This window comes from Ranitomeya imitator, chromosome 1 (genome assembly GCF_032444005.1).
Source record: "Ranitomeya imitator isolate aRanImi1 chromosome 1, aRanImi1.pri, whole genome shotgun sequence".
In the NCBI taxonomy this organism is placed as follows: domain Eukaryota; kingdom Metazoa; phylum Chordata; class Amphibia; order Anura; family Dendrobatidae; genus Ranitomeya; species Ranitomeya imitator.
In genome coordinates, this window is record NC_091282.1 from 76734896 (window position 1) to 76749236 (window position 14341).

Here is a 14341-nt window from a genome sequence, read left to right on the forward strand (position 1 = left end):
CCGAGCCCTCCGAACTGGTGAGTCTTCCCGCTTGTATAGCGCTGTATCCTCTCGTGTGTCCCTCCATGCAGGGACAGGAAAAACACTGAGGGAAAGGGGGTGGAGTGGGACCTTTTAACCTCTCGTGTTGTGTTTCCTGTCCCTGCAAGGAGGAGGAGGACGTCCTCCAATGTGCTGTCAGGGGGACGTCCTGGAAAAAAAACCACATGTAACACAAAAACTTGCTTTAAAGGGAACCTGTCGCCAGATTTTCCCAATATAAACTGTGGCTGCCACCTTTGCTGCTTTTTACCGCAGTCCAGCAACCGGTATATAAGCCCCCAATCATACCGCACCATATGGGGGGATGTATCAGTCATAAGCCTCCTTATAAAGCAGAGTTATTGCTTTTTGAGTCTTTCTAGTTTCCTCATAATCACAAATGACGTTTGGCTTTTGCAGGTTTTTCACCTGGAAGATGTTGTTGAAGAAACGGGCTTTATCCTGGAACAGGACTCCGAGTATTGTCAGAAATTCTTGGAGGATGAAGAAGAAGTAACCCTTAATGTCACCAGCAAAGGAGGCGTCAGCAAGAAATACCAGGTGCTGAGGAGGAGCCCGGACGTGGTCCTACTGCTGCATGGCCGGAGCGTTATAAGTGGTCACCAGGATTAGTGAATGGCTCCCTCTGGTGGCCATTTATTTGAATTAAACAACCCCCTAGTGGCCATTGACTTTAAAACCGCTCCCTCTGGTGGCCAACTGTATTGCATACAATATTATAGAATTCCGCTTACCATTTCTGTCTAAAATCATTCTCAGGGACTTGTTAAAAGTGGGACACATTGCAAAAAAAGCCACACTGGTTAACAGTACAAATGATTTTTTCCTTGTAGGAGTTTATCCCTGTTCAATCAGGTTCTGCGATGGATGTAAACCCCTCTTATCAAAAGTATTCAGCCCGGACGCAGCATGCCATCCTGTACATGAACCCTAACAGAATTAATCTAGATCTGGTCCTGGAGTTGCTGGTGTTCTTGGGTAAGTTGATAAAGTTCCATTATTAGCTTTCCATGCTTCTGAGAAAGCTTGGGGACTGTCACTACGGGGGCCACCATGTCTTTTATTTCTAGACACCAGCATGGCAGATCTGCTATCTACAGTATGTAGCAATGAATCACTGTAAAGTAGAACATAGGTGGGAAGATTAGCAGTCACAATTGAATTTTTAGATTTTGGTTGGAGTTATAGGGGTTTTCCTGCCTGTAATATTGATACATCGTCAATTTCACATTGGTGAAGGTCTGGTCCCCAGTATCCCCCTTATTACTCTCATGACCGCTGTCTTCTTTTCCCGGCACAGATCTGCAGCTCCTAACATCCCAGTTCCATTTAAAGGGACTGTCCAGGCCTTAGATAGAGATGGCTTATTTTTAGGACAGGTCAACAATATGAGATTGGTGGGGGTCCAATATGTGGCCCCCCCCCCCCCCTTGATCAGCGATCAGCTCCTGCAGCAGCCAAATTTACATAGTATAAGGAGCTGCAGACAGATGATAGATGAAGGTGCGGGGTCACAGACCTTTACTGATCTGATATTATTGACCTATCATAAGGACGTCTATGGCCTGAACATCCCTTTAAGTATACGGACTGGGCAGTCAGTGCAAAATATACGGCGGTGTGCTGATAAACAATGAAAAGGCTGCACTCAGCTGACTAATGGGGGTGCCAGTAGTAGGACCCCCACCGATCTGACATTGATGACCTTTTCTACACCGTCTAAGGAGGTGTTTACACTGCATGACCTGCAGCCGCTAAATAATCACAAATCGGCTTCATGTTTGCCTATTGGTGGTTGTTTAATAGCCTTTACAGATAGATGATCCGATTGCACTTCCTATGCTCACAGAACCATCCGTAATAGATCATTCTGTGCTCATGGATTGTCATTCTCGGCAGCACATGTTCTTTTTATACATGACAATGTGCTGTCGAGAACCATGATTGTTAGAGAAATATTTTTAAGCTTGCTTATCGCCTTTCATTGGGGGACACAGGAACCATGGGTGTATGCTGCTGCCACTAGGAGGCTGACACTATGCAAATAAAAAGTTAGCTCCTCCTCTAAAGTGTACACCCCACCGACAGGAAGAAAGATATTCAGTTTAGCTTAGTGTCAGTAGGAGGTGGACACGGGTCTTTCATTAGACCCTTATCTACCTCAATGTGCGTCGTTTCCTTTCAGGTTTTTTCCGGAGGGATACAGGGTGAACAGTCACACCTGTAGTCCCACTATGCGGACTATGAGTACGGCGTGTACTGCTACCCCGTATCCTCATAGATCCCTCACCAGGACCAAGATCCTAGCACACAAGCGTGCTTAGAAGTCCGGTCCTGGCTCTGTCCCTCACCCACTCGCCCACCAGAGCCTGTCGGTTGGAGGAGACGAGGACGTCCATCAGCTCCCTGGACGTCTTGATATTTTCCCCAGAATGAGGTTAGTAAGGACGGCGTCGGTTCCAGGGCAATCATTTGGGCGTCCCTTGGGATGTTTTTCCAGGCTGCCTTGACTTGGTTTTTCACTTTCACATGGGGCGGGGGTCTTCGCCCCATTCGCGTGGCAGCCGCGCTATGGCGGCCGCGCTGTTCTTCGCCTTACAGGCGGCCGCGCTGCCCTTTTTTCCCCCGGCCGCATTGTGCTCTGGCCTGGTGCGGCGACCGTGTGGGAGCCGCTGCCTCTTTTCCCCTGCGGCCGCACTGTTTCTGCCCCGGCGCGGCGGCCTTAGGTAGCCGCACCGATTCCCTCTTACGGCCGCACTATTCTGCGCGCTGGCATACGGCGGCACCGTTTCTTCTGGTGCGGCGGCTTTGCTGGCACCGCGCCGCTTCCTATCCGGCCACACCGTGCCCTTATTGCCGCGGCGCGGCAGCCTTGCAGGCAACCGCGCCGCTTTTCCCAGCGTCCGCACTGTTCCCGCCGCCGCGGCCCTTCCTGGCGGCCACCGGCCTCTAATTTAGGCCCCGGCTTCTTCCGGGGCCTACTTCCGGCGCCGCGTCCCCTCCCACTTCCTCTCTCTCGGGCGGGCTTTTCTCCCGCCCGATTATCACGGCAAGCTCCGCCCACCGCCGCCATCTTGGTGCTCCTGGCCTGGCGGTTAATCCCGCCCACCACTCCCAGGCAGCCACAGATACTTATTTCTGCGCCAGAAATGTTTTTCTTCGCCCATCTTAAGAGTGCAAATTTCTGGCGTTTTCACATCTCCCCACTGGCCTGCAGACAAGAGAGTGCATCAGATGTGTCTGCCTGTTCTCCTAGGGGCTATCGTTCCTGAGGAGCACCTTCCAAGTCGAGCAGCCTTCCATCCGGAAACCGCAGCGTCTGCCGTGAGTACCTCTGCACCGCAGTTTGACTCAATCCCCTGCCAGGCCCCCCCCGTCCCCTACTCTCCAGACATTTCCCTCAGGGGCCCCTTCGGGTTAATTTTAAAGGTGGTCTCTCCCGGCCTCCTACTTTTTCCTGTGCCTTACTGAAACACTTTCAGGGTTCGTCTTGTGACCCCAAACTTCCCTCAGGCAGGCCCGCAGCAACCCACATTATGTTCACCGCCTAAGACTCCCCTGCTGCTCCGCCTCAGAGCGAAGTCTCCTCCCCAGGCTGGGCCTTCCCTCTATCTCTATCAGTAGCGGATCTCGCACGGGTGTCCCAGACCCTTGTGTCCGTGCTCGATCAGTTGCCCCTGCAGCCTTCCGTAGTAGCCAGCGACCCGCTAGTAGCTCCGTCCGGGTATTCCATGCAGGCCGCGAAAGATCCAGACGGGAACGCCGGTCTGAGTTCTCTTCTCGGTCCATCTCACCCCACGGTCATTCTCTGTGGTCGACTTCCCCCTGATCTCCTCCCCGGAGTCAGGTGAGGCCTCGGAGGATAATTTGGGGCCGAAGTTGAACCAAACCATAGCATGAGGGATATGGTTCAAAGCTTCATTGGAGCGTCCAATCTGACCTGTGGCATCAAAGATCCCTCTACGGAACCTGCAGATCAGGCGGTTTCGTTTAGACGGTCTAAACTACCTCCCAAGGGATTCGCTCCTCATCCTGACTCGAGGAGCTTCTGGCCAGAGAAAGAGAGAATTCGACCAGACGTTCTCAAAGAGGCAAGCGTCTTGGAGTCTCCTATTTCCTTCCTCCGGATTTCATCGCCAACCGGAACGAGAGGCGATAGAGAACGACCTCTCCCTCTGTGGATCCGCCGACTGCTAGACTTGCCACCAACACAGTCCTCACGCTGTCCGGTGGGGCGAATCTGACAGATTCCATCAATAAGATCATGGAATCCTTCGCGAATTCGGTTTTCGAAGCTGCCGCATCATCTCTATGCCCGGCTTTCGCTTCCATTTGGGTTTCGAAGTCTATGCGAAGGGGCTAAACAACTCCGTTGGGGCATTCAAGCCGGAGCTCCACCAGACTGGCTGGCGAAAGTTACCACACAGATTACTCGCTCTGTTTGGCTCAAGGGTCATCAAGAAGTCCCTTACGAGCCTGCCTTTTTCAAGGACCACGTCTTTTCGGTTCCAAGCTGGACTAAATTATCAAGGACGCCACTGGTGGCACCAGTTCTCTTCTTAGGCGGCAACTTCGGTCCTTTCGGCCCTCTTTTTTGTCGTTTTCGCGGCATCTGACTCCTGTTTCGCAACAGCAGAGGCCACAGTCGCGTTAAGAGAAGAAGGTATTCTTCGACTCACTCCTTCCTGGCGTTCCCGCTACTCCTAAGGTGGATTCTCCAGGTCCAGGACTGGAAATTCCACCTAGGCAGGACCCACGACTAGGCCCCAGCCTGTTTCCTAGGCTGGGCAGCCGTTCTCCTGTTCCCCAGGGATGTCTTTGTCTCCTCAACAGAGAACGCATGGGCCAGGGAACTTGTATCCTCTGGAGACAAAATAGATTAATTTCACGGTCCTGGGATCGTTTTCTCTAATCCCAACCTCCAAGAGACCCCGTTCTAGTCCTGGGTTTCTTTACAGCCATTGTTTCCCTCCTTAAATCCGGGGTAACATTCCCGTCCCTGAACAGGAACGGTTCACAGGCTTCTCTTCGAACCTATTTGTACTGAAAGAGGACGACAAGGTTCGTCCCAGTCCGGATCTCAAATTGCTGAACAGGAAGTTTCGTCTGAGACTCTTCAGGAGGATATTCCCTCGTTCAGTAATCACTTCCATGGAGGCTCAGGAATTTCGGTTTCAGGCCCCCGAAAGTCTCCCGACACTCTAGCCGTTGCGGTGGCTCGTCAACAGGAAGAAGTTCCGTCTTGTTGCTCCAGGGTTCTCGGCTCCCCTCCTTTCTGATGGACCATAAAGGTCCTAAGGAGGTTGGTTGCAACATCGGAAGCTTTTTTCCCCTTTGCCCGTTTCATTCAAGACTTCTTCAGCAGGCTATTCTATCACAGGAGGACAGGTCCGTCTTCTCCCTGCATCGTCCGATCCGTCTTTCTACCGGGATCAAACGGTTCCTCCACTGGTGGCCGAGGTCTCTGCTCTTATCCCAAAGCAGATCCTTCACAGCATACCCTTCCTTCCAGTTTCCTGGCAGGTGGTGACGACGGTCGCCAGCCTTCTCGGCGGAGGCGTGGGGCTTTGTCACCTGTTCTTTTCATGCTTGTTGGTCGGCACAGGAGTCCTCTCTGCCGATCAATGTCCTCGAGTTCCGGATCTTCCTTCTGTCTTTCCTTCTGTCTTTCCTTCACTGGGTAAGGATTCTCAGCAGCCTGCCAATTCGAATCCAGACAGACAATGACACAGCAGTCGCATATGTCAACCACCAGGGGTGGACGCGGAGTTCTCTGGCTCCGGCCGAGATTCCAGGATCCTCTTCTAGACAGAGGCAACGGTCCTGGTGAGATCCTCAGGGCAGGTCCCCGGCGTGGACATTTTGGCCGTCGTCTTCCTCGGCCGCGAGGGCCTCGCGGCAGGAGAATGTTCCTTCAGGTGGTCTCTTATCGGATTGCTCTTCCTTGGGGGACTCCAGAGGTGGTCCTCACGGCGTCCCGATTGAGCAGGAAGGTCCCTCGGGTCGTCCCAAGGTCCTGCGATTCTCTCGCAGTGGTGTTGACATTTTGGCCATTCCTTGGTCGCAGTTCCTGCTCCCCTATCGGTTCCCACCCCTCCCCTTGCTTTCCAAGCTGTCGAGAAAGATCAAGGCGGGATGGGTGTCGGTCATTCTGATCGTCCCGGATTGGCCAAGGAGGTCTTGGTTTGCAGACATCGTCAATCTTCTCGCGGACACCCCTGGTGCCTTCCAAACAGACCCGATCTGCTGTCTCAGGGTCCGATCTGCCACCCGAATTATCGGTCGCTCAGTTTATCGGCGTGGCTGTGGACTCCACAGTTTTAAGAGCGTTCGGCCTTTCGGCCCGTATGAGTCACACTAAAATCCAGGCTAGGAAGCCTTCGTCTTCTTCCAGGATCTACTATCGTACCTGGAAGGCTTACTTTCGTTGATGCGAGTCCAACCGCTTTTCACCTATGTCCCTTTTCCCTGCCTTCCATTTGGTTTTCCTTCAGGCAGGACTGGATTCGGGCTTCGCTCTCTTCCCTAAAGGGCCAGTTCCCTGCGCTCTTCTTCCCTTTAAGAAGACTTTATCTTCACAGCCACAGGTTAAGACCTTCCTTCAAGGAGTAGTCCACGCTGTCCCTCCGCTCAGGGCCTCTGTGGATTCATGGGATTTAAAGGTTGTATTGGTTGTTCTTAGGGGTTCCCCCCCTTTGAGCCTCTCAGGCAGTTTTCCCTGTCAGTTCTATCTCGGAAGGTGGCTTTTCTCAGGTCCATCTCTTCGATCCGCCGCGTTTTTGAGTTGACGGCCATTTCCTGCCGACCTCCTTTCTTGATTTTTCCACCAGGATAAGGTGGTCCCAGGCCTCCGCCTTCCTTCCTTTCTCGAGGTGGTTTTCATCTTTCCACCTCAACGAGGACTTCGTTCTACCTTCCTTTTGTCCAGCTCCGACTCATCCTCTGGAGCGATCGTTGAACAGGCTGGACCTCGTCAGGGCAGTGAGGATCTCCCTGGCTAGCACGGCCGCTTTCCGAAAGATGGATTCTCTTTTCGCCATCCCTGATGGCGTGCGTAGAGGCCTGCCGGCTTCCAAGGCGACGATTGCTCGCTTGATCAGAATGGCAATTTTGGAAGCTTACCGGGTCAAGCACAGAGGGCCCCCTCCTGAGATGAAGGCTCACTCTACCCGGGCAGTCGGCGCTTCCAGTGCGGTACGTCACAGGGCTTTCGCAGACAGCTTTGCAAAGCGGCAACCTGGTCTTCCATCCACACGTTTCGCCGAACTACGGCGGACTCCAGCCTGGGCAGAAGGATCCTGCAGGCGGCAGTGGTGAGTCCTCTGACCTGATGGAAGTCTGTTTTTCCCACCCCAGGGACTGCTTTGGGACGTCCCATGGTTCCTGTGTCCCCCAATGAAAGGCGATAGAGAAAACAGGATTTTTGGTTGCTTACCGTAAAATCTGTTTCTCGGAGCCTTCATTGGGGGACACAGCACCCTCCCAAGTTGAACAGCTCTGTTTACTGTCTACGTTTGAGTTCTTTGAACACTCTGAGTGTTTGAAGCTGTTAATCTGTGAAGCGCCATGGATTTTGTTGGCGCTATATAAAGTTTATTATTATTATATTATTCTTTCTCTTTTACATGTTGCTTCTCCTACTGCTTTCTCACTAACTGAATATCTTTCTTCCTGTCGGTGGGGTGTACACTGCAGAGGAGGAGCTAACTTTTTATTTGCATAGTGTCAGCCTCCTAGTGGCAGCAGCATACACCCATGGTTCCTGTGTCCCCCAATGAAGGCTCCGAGAAACAGATTTCTCTATCGCCTTTCATTGGGGGACACAGGAACCATGGGTGTATGCTGCTGCCACTAGGAGGCTGACACTATGCAAATAAAAAGTTAGCTCCTCCTCTGCAGTGTACACCCTACCGACAGGAAGTAGGATATTCAGTTTAGCTTAGTGTCAGTAGGAGGTGGACACGGGTCTTTCATTAGACCCTTATCTACCTCAATGTGCGTCGTTACCTTTCATGTTTTTCCGGAGGGATACAGGGTGAACACTCACACCTGTAGTCCCACTATGCGGACTATGAGTACGGCGTGTACTGCCACCCCGTATCCTCATAGATCCCTCTCCAGGACCAAGATCCTAGCACACAAGCGTGCTCAGAAGTTCGGTCCTGGCTCCGTCCCCCACCCACTCGCCCACCAGAGCCTGTCGGTCGGAGGAGACGAGGACGTCCATCGCCTCCGTGGACGTCTCATTCCTTCCAGGTTAGTACCGGCGTGGGATGTTTAGGTGAGTATTTTCCCTCCCCACCCTGTGGCTTCCCTGGATCCTAAAAAGGGGGTTCCTATTTGGGGAGTTTTCTGGTGCGGGTCGCATCTCTTTTCGGCCGCGCCACTTCCGTGGATGCGGCCTCCCTGTTCCGGCGCGGCTGCCTTTGCGGATCGCCGCGCCGCTTCTTGTCCGGGCGCGCTGTCTGCGTGGCCTTGCTCAGGGGAGACATTTCCGCCTCGGGTCCTGTGGGCTTCCCAGCCCCGGCTTCAGCGCGGCCCTCGGTGGCTTCCCTGCTCCGGCCGCTGTGTGCGGCCGTTTATTTCCTTTCAGCGCGGCGGCTTTGCCGGCCGCCGCGTCGCTTCGGCCCTCTGTGGCTTCCCTGCTCCGGCCGCTGTATGCGGCCGTTCGCTTCTTTTCGGCGCGGCGGCTTTGCCGGCCGCCGCGTCGCTGGTCGGGCCCCCTGCAGCTGTGTCCCTCTGGCCGCTTGCAGCGCCGCGCGTCCTCCCTCGGCGTGGCGGCTTGCCGGACCGCCGCGCCGCTTTGAACCTGCGGCTGCGCTGCTCCCGCCGCTGTGGGCGGCCGCTCGCCTGTCGCCTTCTGCGGCGCGCTGTTTGCCGCTTCGGCCCTTCCATGCCGGTCACCGATCGCTAATTTAGGCCCCGGCTTCTGCCTGGGCCTACTTCCGGTGCCGGACTCCGCCCCCTTTCTTCTCTCATCGGGCGGGCTTTTCTCCCGCCCGACATTTTCACTGCGGCCCGCCTTCTCTCCGCCCACCGGCGCCATCTTGGGACTCCTTTACATGCACCTCAATCTCAGGAGCCCATACCGCGGTCACATCCGCAGATCGAGTCCAATTTGCGGCAGGAGCCCACATCACCCTCCTGCCTAAAAGACGACTTCTTACCGGAGGCCCATCCTATCAAGCCGAACAGCGTCCTCCGGATCCCGTTTTTCGTCTACCGTGAGTAGCTCTGCTCTGCAGACTGACACTCCCCTTTGCCCCCAAACCCCCCTGCCCCCTAACCACTCGGGCAAAAAGGGGGCCATTCTCGTCTTCCTACTCCTGCAGCAACCCGATTGTGCCTACCGCCCAGGATCCCTCGGCCGATCCGCCCGAGAGTGATACCCCCATCCCAGGCTGGGCCTCCTCTCTGTCTCAATCGGTGGCCAATCTAACACGGGTGTCTCAACCCTGGTGTCCGTGCTGGATCGGTTACCCCTGCAGACCCCCGCAGTAGCCACCGGGTCGCTGGAAGCTCCGTCCGAGCCCTCCAAGGCTAGCTGCAAAAGGTCCAGACAGGAATGCCAGTCTGAGTCTTCTTCTCGACACTCGGTCCTCCTCTGCAGTCGGCGTCCTCCCGATCCTCCTTCCCTGAGTCAGGCGAGGCTTTCTATGATACGCCTTCGAAGGATAATTTGGGGCCGGTTTCGAACCAAATCGCTAACATGAGGGATATGGTTCAAAGCCTCATTGGAGCGACCAATCAGACCTGTGGCATCAAAGATTCCTCTACGAAACCCGCAGATCAGGCGGTTTCGTTTAGACGGTCCAAGCTACCTCCCAAGGTATTTGCTCCTCATCCTGAATTCAAGGAGCTTCTGTCCAGAGAAAGAGCGAATTCTACCAGAAGTTCGCAAAGAGACAAGCGTCTTGGAGTCTCATATCTCTTTCCTCCGGATCTCATTGCCAACGGGAATGAGAGGCGTTAGAGAACGACCTCTCCCCCTGTGGATCCGTCGGCTGCTAAACTTGCCACCAACACAGTCCTTACGCTGTCCGGTGGGCGGCTCTGAAAGATTCCATCGATAGGATCATGGAATCCTTCGTGAAGTCGGCTTTCAAAACTGCCGAATCATCCCAATGCCCAGCCTTGGCTTCCATTTGGGTTTCGAAGTCTGTATCCGAGGGGCTAAACAACTCCGTTGGGGCATTCAAGCTGGAGCTCCATCAGGCCGGCTGGCGGAACTTGCCACCCAGATTACTCACGCCGGGGAATATTTTGTTCCCTGGACGTCGCGTCTTCTGCCGCACAGGCGCCCAGTAATGTTGTTGCCAGCTGTCGCACTGTTTGGCTCAAGAGTCATCAAAGAAGTCCCTTACGAGCCTGCCTTTTCAAGGTTCACATCCTTTCGGTTCCAAGCTGGACCAAATTTATTAAGGACGCCACTGGCGGCACCAGTCCCCTTCTCCAGACCTCGCCTACTTTCCCTTTAGGCGGCTACTTCGGTCTTTTTGACTTTTTTCGTAGTTTTGCGGCATCAGATTCCTCTTCGCAGAGGCCACAGGCACGTTAAGAGATGAAGGTATTCTTCGACTCACTCTTTTCTGGCGTGCCCGCTACTCCTAAGGTGGATTCTCCAGGTCCAGGACTGGAGGTTCCACCTAGGCATCACCCACGACCAGACCCCAGCCCGTTTCTCAGGCTGGGCAACCGTCTCCTGTTCCTCAGGGACGTCTGGGTCTCCTCAGTAGAGGGCGCTGGGCCAGGGCACTTGTATCCTCTAGATACAAATTCTTCATTTCACGGTCCTGGGATCGTTTTCTTCAAATCCCAACCTCCAAGAGACCCCGCTCTAGTCCCGGGTTTCTTTACGGCCATTGTTTCCCTCCTTAAATCTGGGGTAAACGTTCCCGTCCCAGAACAGGAACGGTTCAACGGTTCACAGGCTTCTCTTCGAATCTTTCTGTACTGACACAGGACAACAAGGTTTGTCCCAGTCCGGATCTCCATTTGCTGAACAGGAAGTTTCGTCGGAGACACTTCAGGATGATATTCCCTCGTTCAGTAATCACTTTCATGGAGGCTCAGGAATTTCGGTTTCAGGCTCCCGAAAGTCTATCCATCTTTCCCGACATTCTAACCGTTGCGGGTGGCTCGTCAACAGGAAGAAGTTCCGTCTTGTTCAGCGCCTCGTATCTCCGGGCATGTTCTTCGACACTTGTCGGACCAGAGTCTTCCTTCCCGAGGACAGGATATCCCTCCTTTGTCAGGAAGTTCGCTTGCTCCAGGGTTCTCGGCTCCCCTCCTTTCCGATGGGCCTTAAAGACCCTAAGGAGGTTTGGTTGCAACATCGGAAGCAATTTTCCCTTCGCCCGTTTCTTTCAAGACTTCTTCAGCAGGCTATTTTATCGCAGGGGACAGGTCTGTCTTCTCCCTGCATCGTCCGATCCGGCTTTCTCCCAGGTCAAATGGTTCCTCGACTTGTGGCCGAGGTCACTTCTCTTATCCCAGAGTAGATCCTTCACAGCATATCCTTCCTTCCAGTTCCCTGGCAGGTGGTGACGACGGACGCCTGTCCGCTCGCGGAGGCGCGGGGCTTTGTCTCCTGTTCTTTCAGGGTGGTTGGTCGGCGCAGGAACCCTCTGCCGATCAATGTCCTCGAGTTCCGGATCATCTTTCTGTCTTTCCTTCACTGGGTAAGGATTCTCAGCAGCCTGCCAATTCGAATCCAGACAGACAATGACACAGCTGTGGCATATGTCTACCACCAGCGGTGGACTCGGCGTTCGCTGGCCTCGGCCGAGATTCCAGGATCCTCCTTTGGACAGAGGCAACAGTCCTGGTGAGCTCCGCAGTGCATGTCCCCGGCGTGGACATTTAGGCCGCCGACTTCCTCGGCCGCGAGGGCCTCGCGGCAGGGGAATGGTACTTCAGGAGGTTTCCTATCGGATTACTTTTCTATGGGGGACTCCAGAGGTGGTCCTCATGGCGTCCCGATTGAACAGGAGGTCCCTCGGGTCGGCTCAGGGTCCCGTGTTTCTCTCACAGAGGGGTTGACGCTCTGGCCATTCCTCGGTCGCATTTCGGGCTCCCCTATTGGTTTCCATGCCTTCCCTTGCTTTCCAAGCTGTCGAAAAAGATCAAGGCTGGATGGGTGCCGGTCATTCTGATCGTCCCGGATTGGCCCAGGAGGTCCTAGTTTGCAGACATCGTCAATCCTCTCGCGGACACCCCTGGTGTCTTCCAGGCGGACCCGATCTGCTGTCTCAGGGTTCGATTTTTCACCCGAATTATCGGTCGCCCAGTTTAACGGCGTGGCTGTGGACTCCACAGTTCTAAGAGCGTCCGGCCTTTCGGCCCAGATGGGTCACTGTATAGTCCAGGCTGGGAAGCCTTCGTCTTCTTTCAGGATCTACTATCGTACCTGGTAGGCTTACTTTCGTTGTTGCGAGTCCAACCGCTTTTCACCTATGTCCTTTTTCCCTGCCTTCCATTTGGTTTTCCTTCAGGCAGGACGGGATTCGGGCTTCGCTCTCAGTTCCCTATAGGGCCAGGCTCCTACGCTCTTCTTCCCTTTAAGAAGACGTTATCTTCTCAGCCACAGGTTAAGACCTCCCTTCAATGAGTGGCCCACGCTGTCCCTCCCGTACAGGGCCTCTGGATTCATGGGATTTAAAGGTTGGGTTGGTGGTGCTTAGGGGTTCCCCCCTTATAGCCTCTCAGGGAGTTTTCCCTGTCAGTTCTATCTCGGAAGGTGGCTTTTCCCAGGTCCATCTCTTCGATCCGCCGCGTTTTTGAGTTGGCGGCCATTTCTTGCCGACCTCCTTTCTTGATTTTAATCCAGGACAAGGTGGTCGCAGACCTCTGCCTTCCTTCCTTTCTCGAGGTGGTTTTCATCTTTCCACCTCAACGAGGACATCGTTATACCTTTCCTTTTGTCCAGCTCCGACTCTGGAGTGATCGTTGAACAGGCTGGGTCTCGTCAGGGCAGTGAGGATCTCCCTGGCTAGCACAGCCGCTTTCCGAAAGATGGATTCTCTTTTCGCCATCCCTGATGGCGTGCGTAGAGGCCTGCCGGCTTCCAAGGCGACTATTGCTCGCTCTATCAGAATGGCAAGTTTGGAAGCTTCCGGGTCAAGAACAAGAGTGCCTCCTGAGATAAGGCTCACTCTACCCGGGCAATCGGCGCTTCCAGTGCGGTATGCCACGGGGTTATCGCTGATGGCTTTGCAAGCGGCAACCTGATCTTCCATCCACACGTTTCGCCAAACTACGGCGGACTCCAGCCTGGGCAGAAGGATCCTGCAGGCAGCAGTGGTGAGTCCTCGGACCTGATGGAAGTCGGTTTTCCCCACCCCAGGGACTGCTTTGGGACGTCCCATGGTTCCTGTGTCCCCCAATGAAAGGCGATAGAGAAAACAGGATTTTTGGTTGCTTACCGTAAAATCTGTTTCTCGGAGCCTTCATTGGGGGACACAGCTCCCTCCCAAGTTGAACAGCTCTGTTTACTGTTTTACGTTTGAGTTCTTTGAACACTCTTTGAGTGTTTGAAACTGTTAATCTATGGAGCGCCGTAGAATTTGTCGGCGCTATATAAATAAAGTTTATTATTATCATATTATTATTATAGTTCTCTTTTACACGTTGCTTCTCCTACTGCTTTCTCACTAACTGAATATCCTACTTCCTGTCGGTAGGGTGTACACTGCAGAGGAGGAGCTAACTTTTTTTATTTGCATAGTGTCAGCCTCCTAGTGGCAGCAGCATACACCCATGGTTCCTGTGTCCCCCAATGAAGGCTCCGAGAAACAGATTTTACGGTAAGCAACCAAAAATCCTGTTTTTACGGTAAGCAACCAAAAATCCTGTTTTTCTCCCAACCAACCAGCGTTTTACTTTTTCATCAGCTGAGAGCCTGTTTACACTTGATTTAGATTTTTTTGTGTACCGTTAAAGCATGACAGGACATTGATGTTCCCCCTTTTGCTGCTCAGTCTTTTTAGGACTTTTATTCCAATGTCATTGCTCTGTTACTCAATTTTCTGCTTTATTCTTCCACCAGACAGAAGTCCACAATACAGAAATGTAGAGGGAGCCGTGCTGATCTTCTTACCCGGCCTCGCTGATATTCAGCAAATTTATGACCTTCTATCTTCTGACAAGAGGTTTAATGACAGGAGGAGGTAATGGACTTTAGAAAACTGCGTTGTAGAGATATGCACCACCCTGCGAGGCAGCTAGGCCAGGACAGTGCACAACACGTGAACGCCGGCATTCTGGGCGGCTCCTGCAGCATAATGATATGGTGTGAGGC

General features: G+C 53.6%; 1 protein-coding gene across 2 annotated transcripts in view; it reads left to right on the forward strand.

The window, feature by feature from the left end:
• DHX29 (DExH-box helicase 29) overlaps window positions 1-14341 on the forward strand; it is an 85899-nt gene that overhangs the window by 48424 nt on the left and 23134 nt on the right. For both annotated transcript variants that reach the window (XM_069748326.1, XM_069748334.1), the window contains exons 15-17: window positions 442-582; window positions 876-1020; window positions 14090-14210. In XM_069748326.1, the coding sequence (XP_069604427.1) occupies window positions 442-582; window positions 876-1020; window positions 14090-14210 (407 nt within the window). The remainder of the gene's footprint in view (window positions 1-441; window positions 583-875; window positions 1021-14089; window positions 14211-14341) is intronic.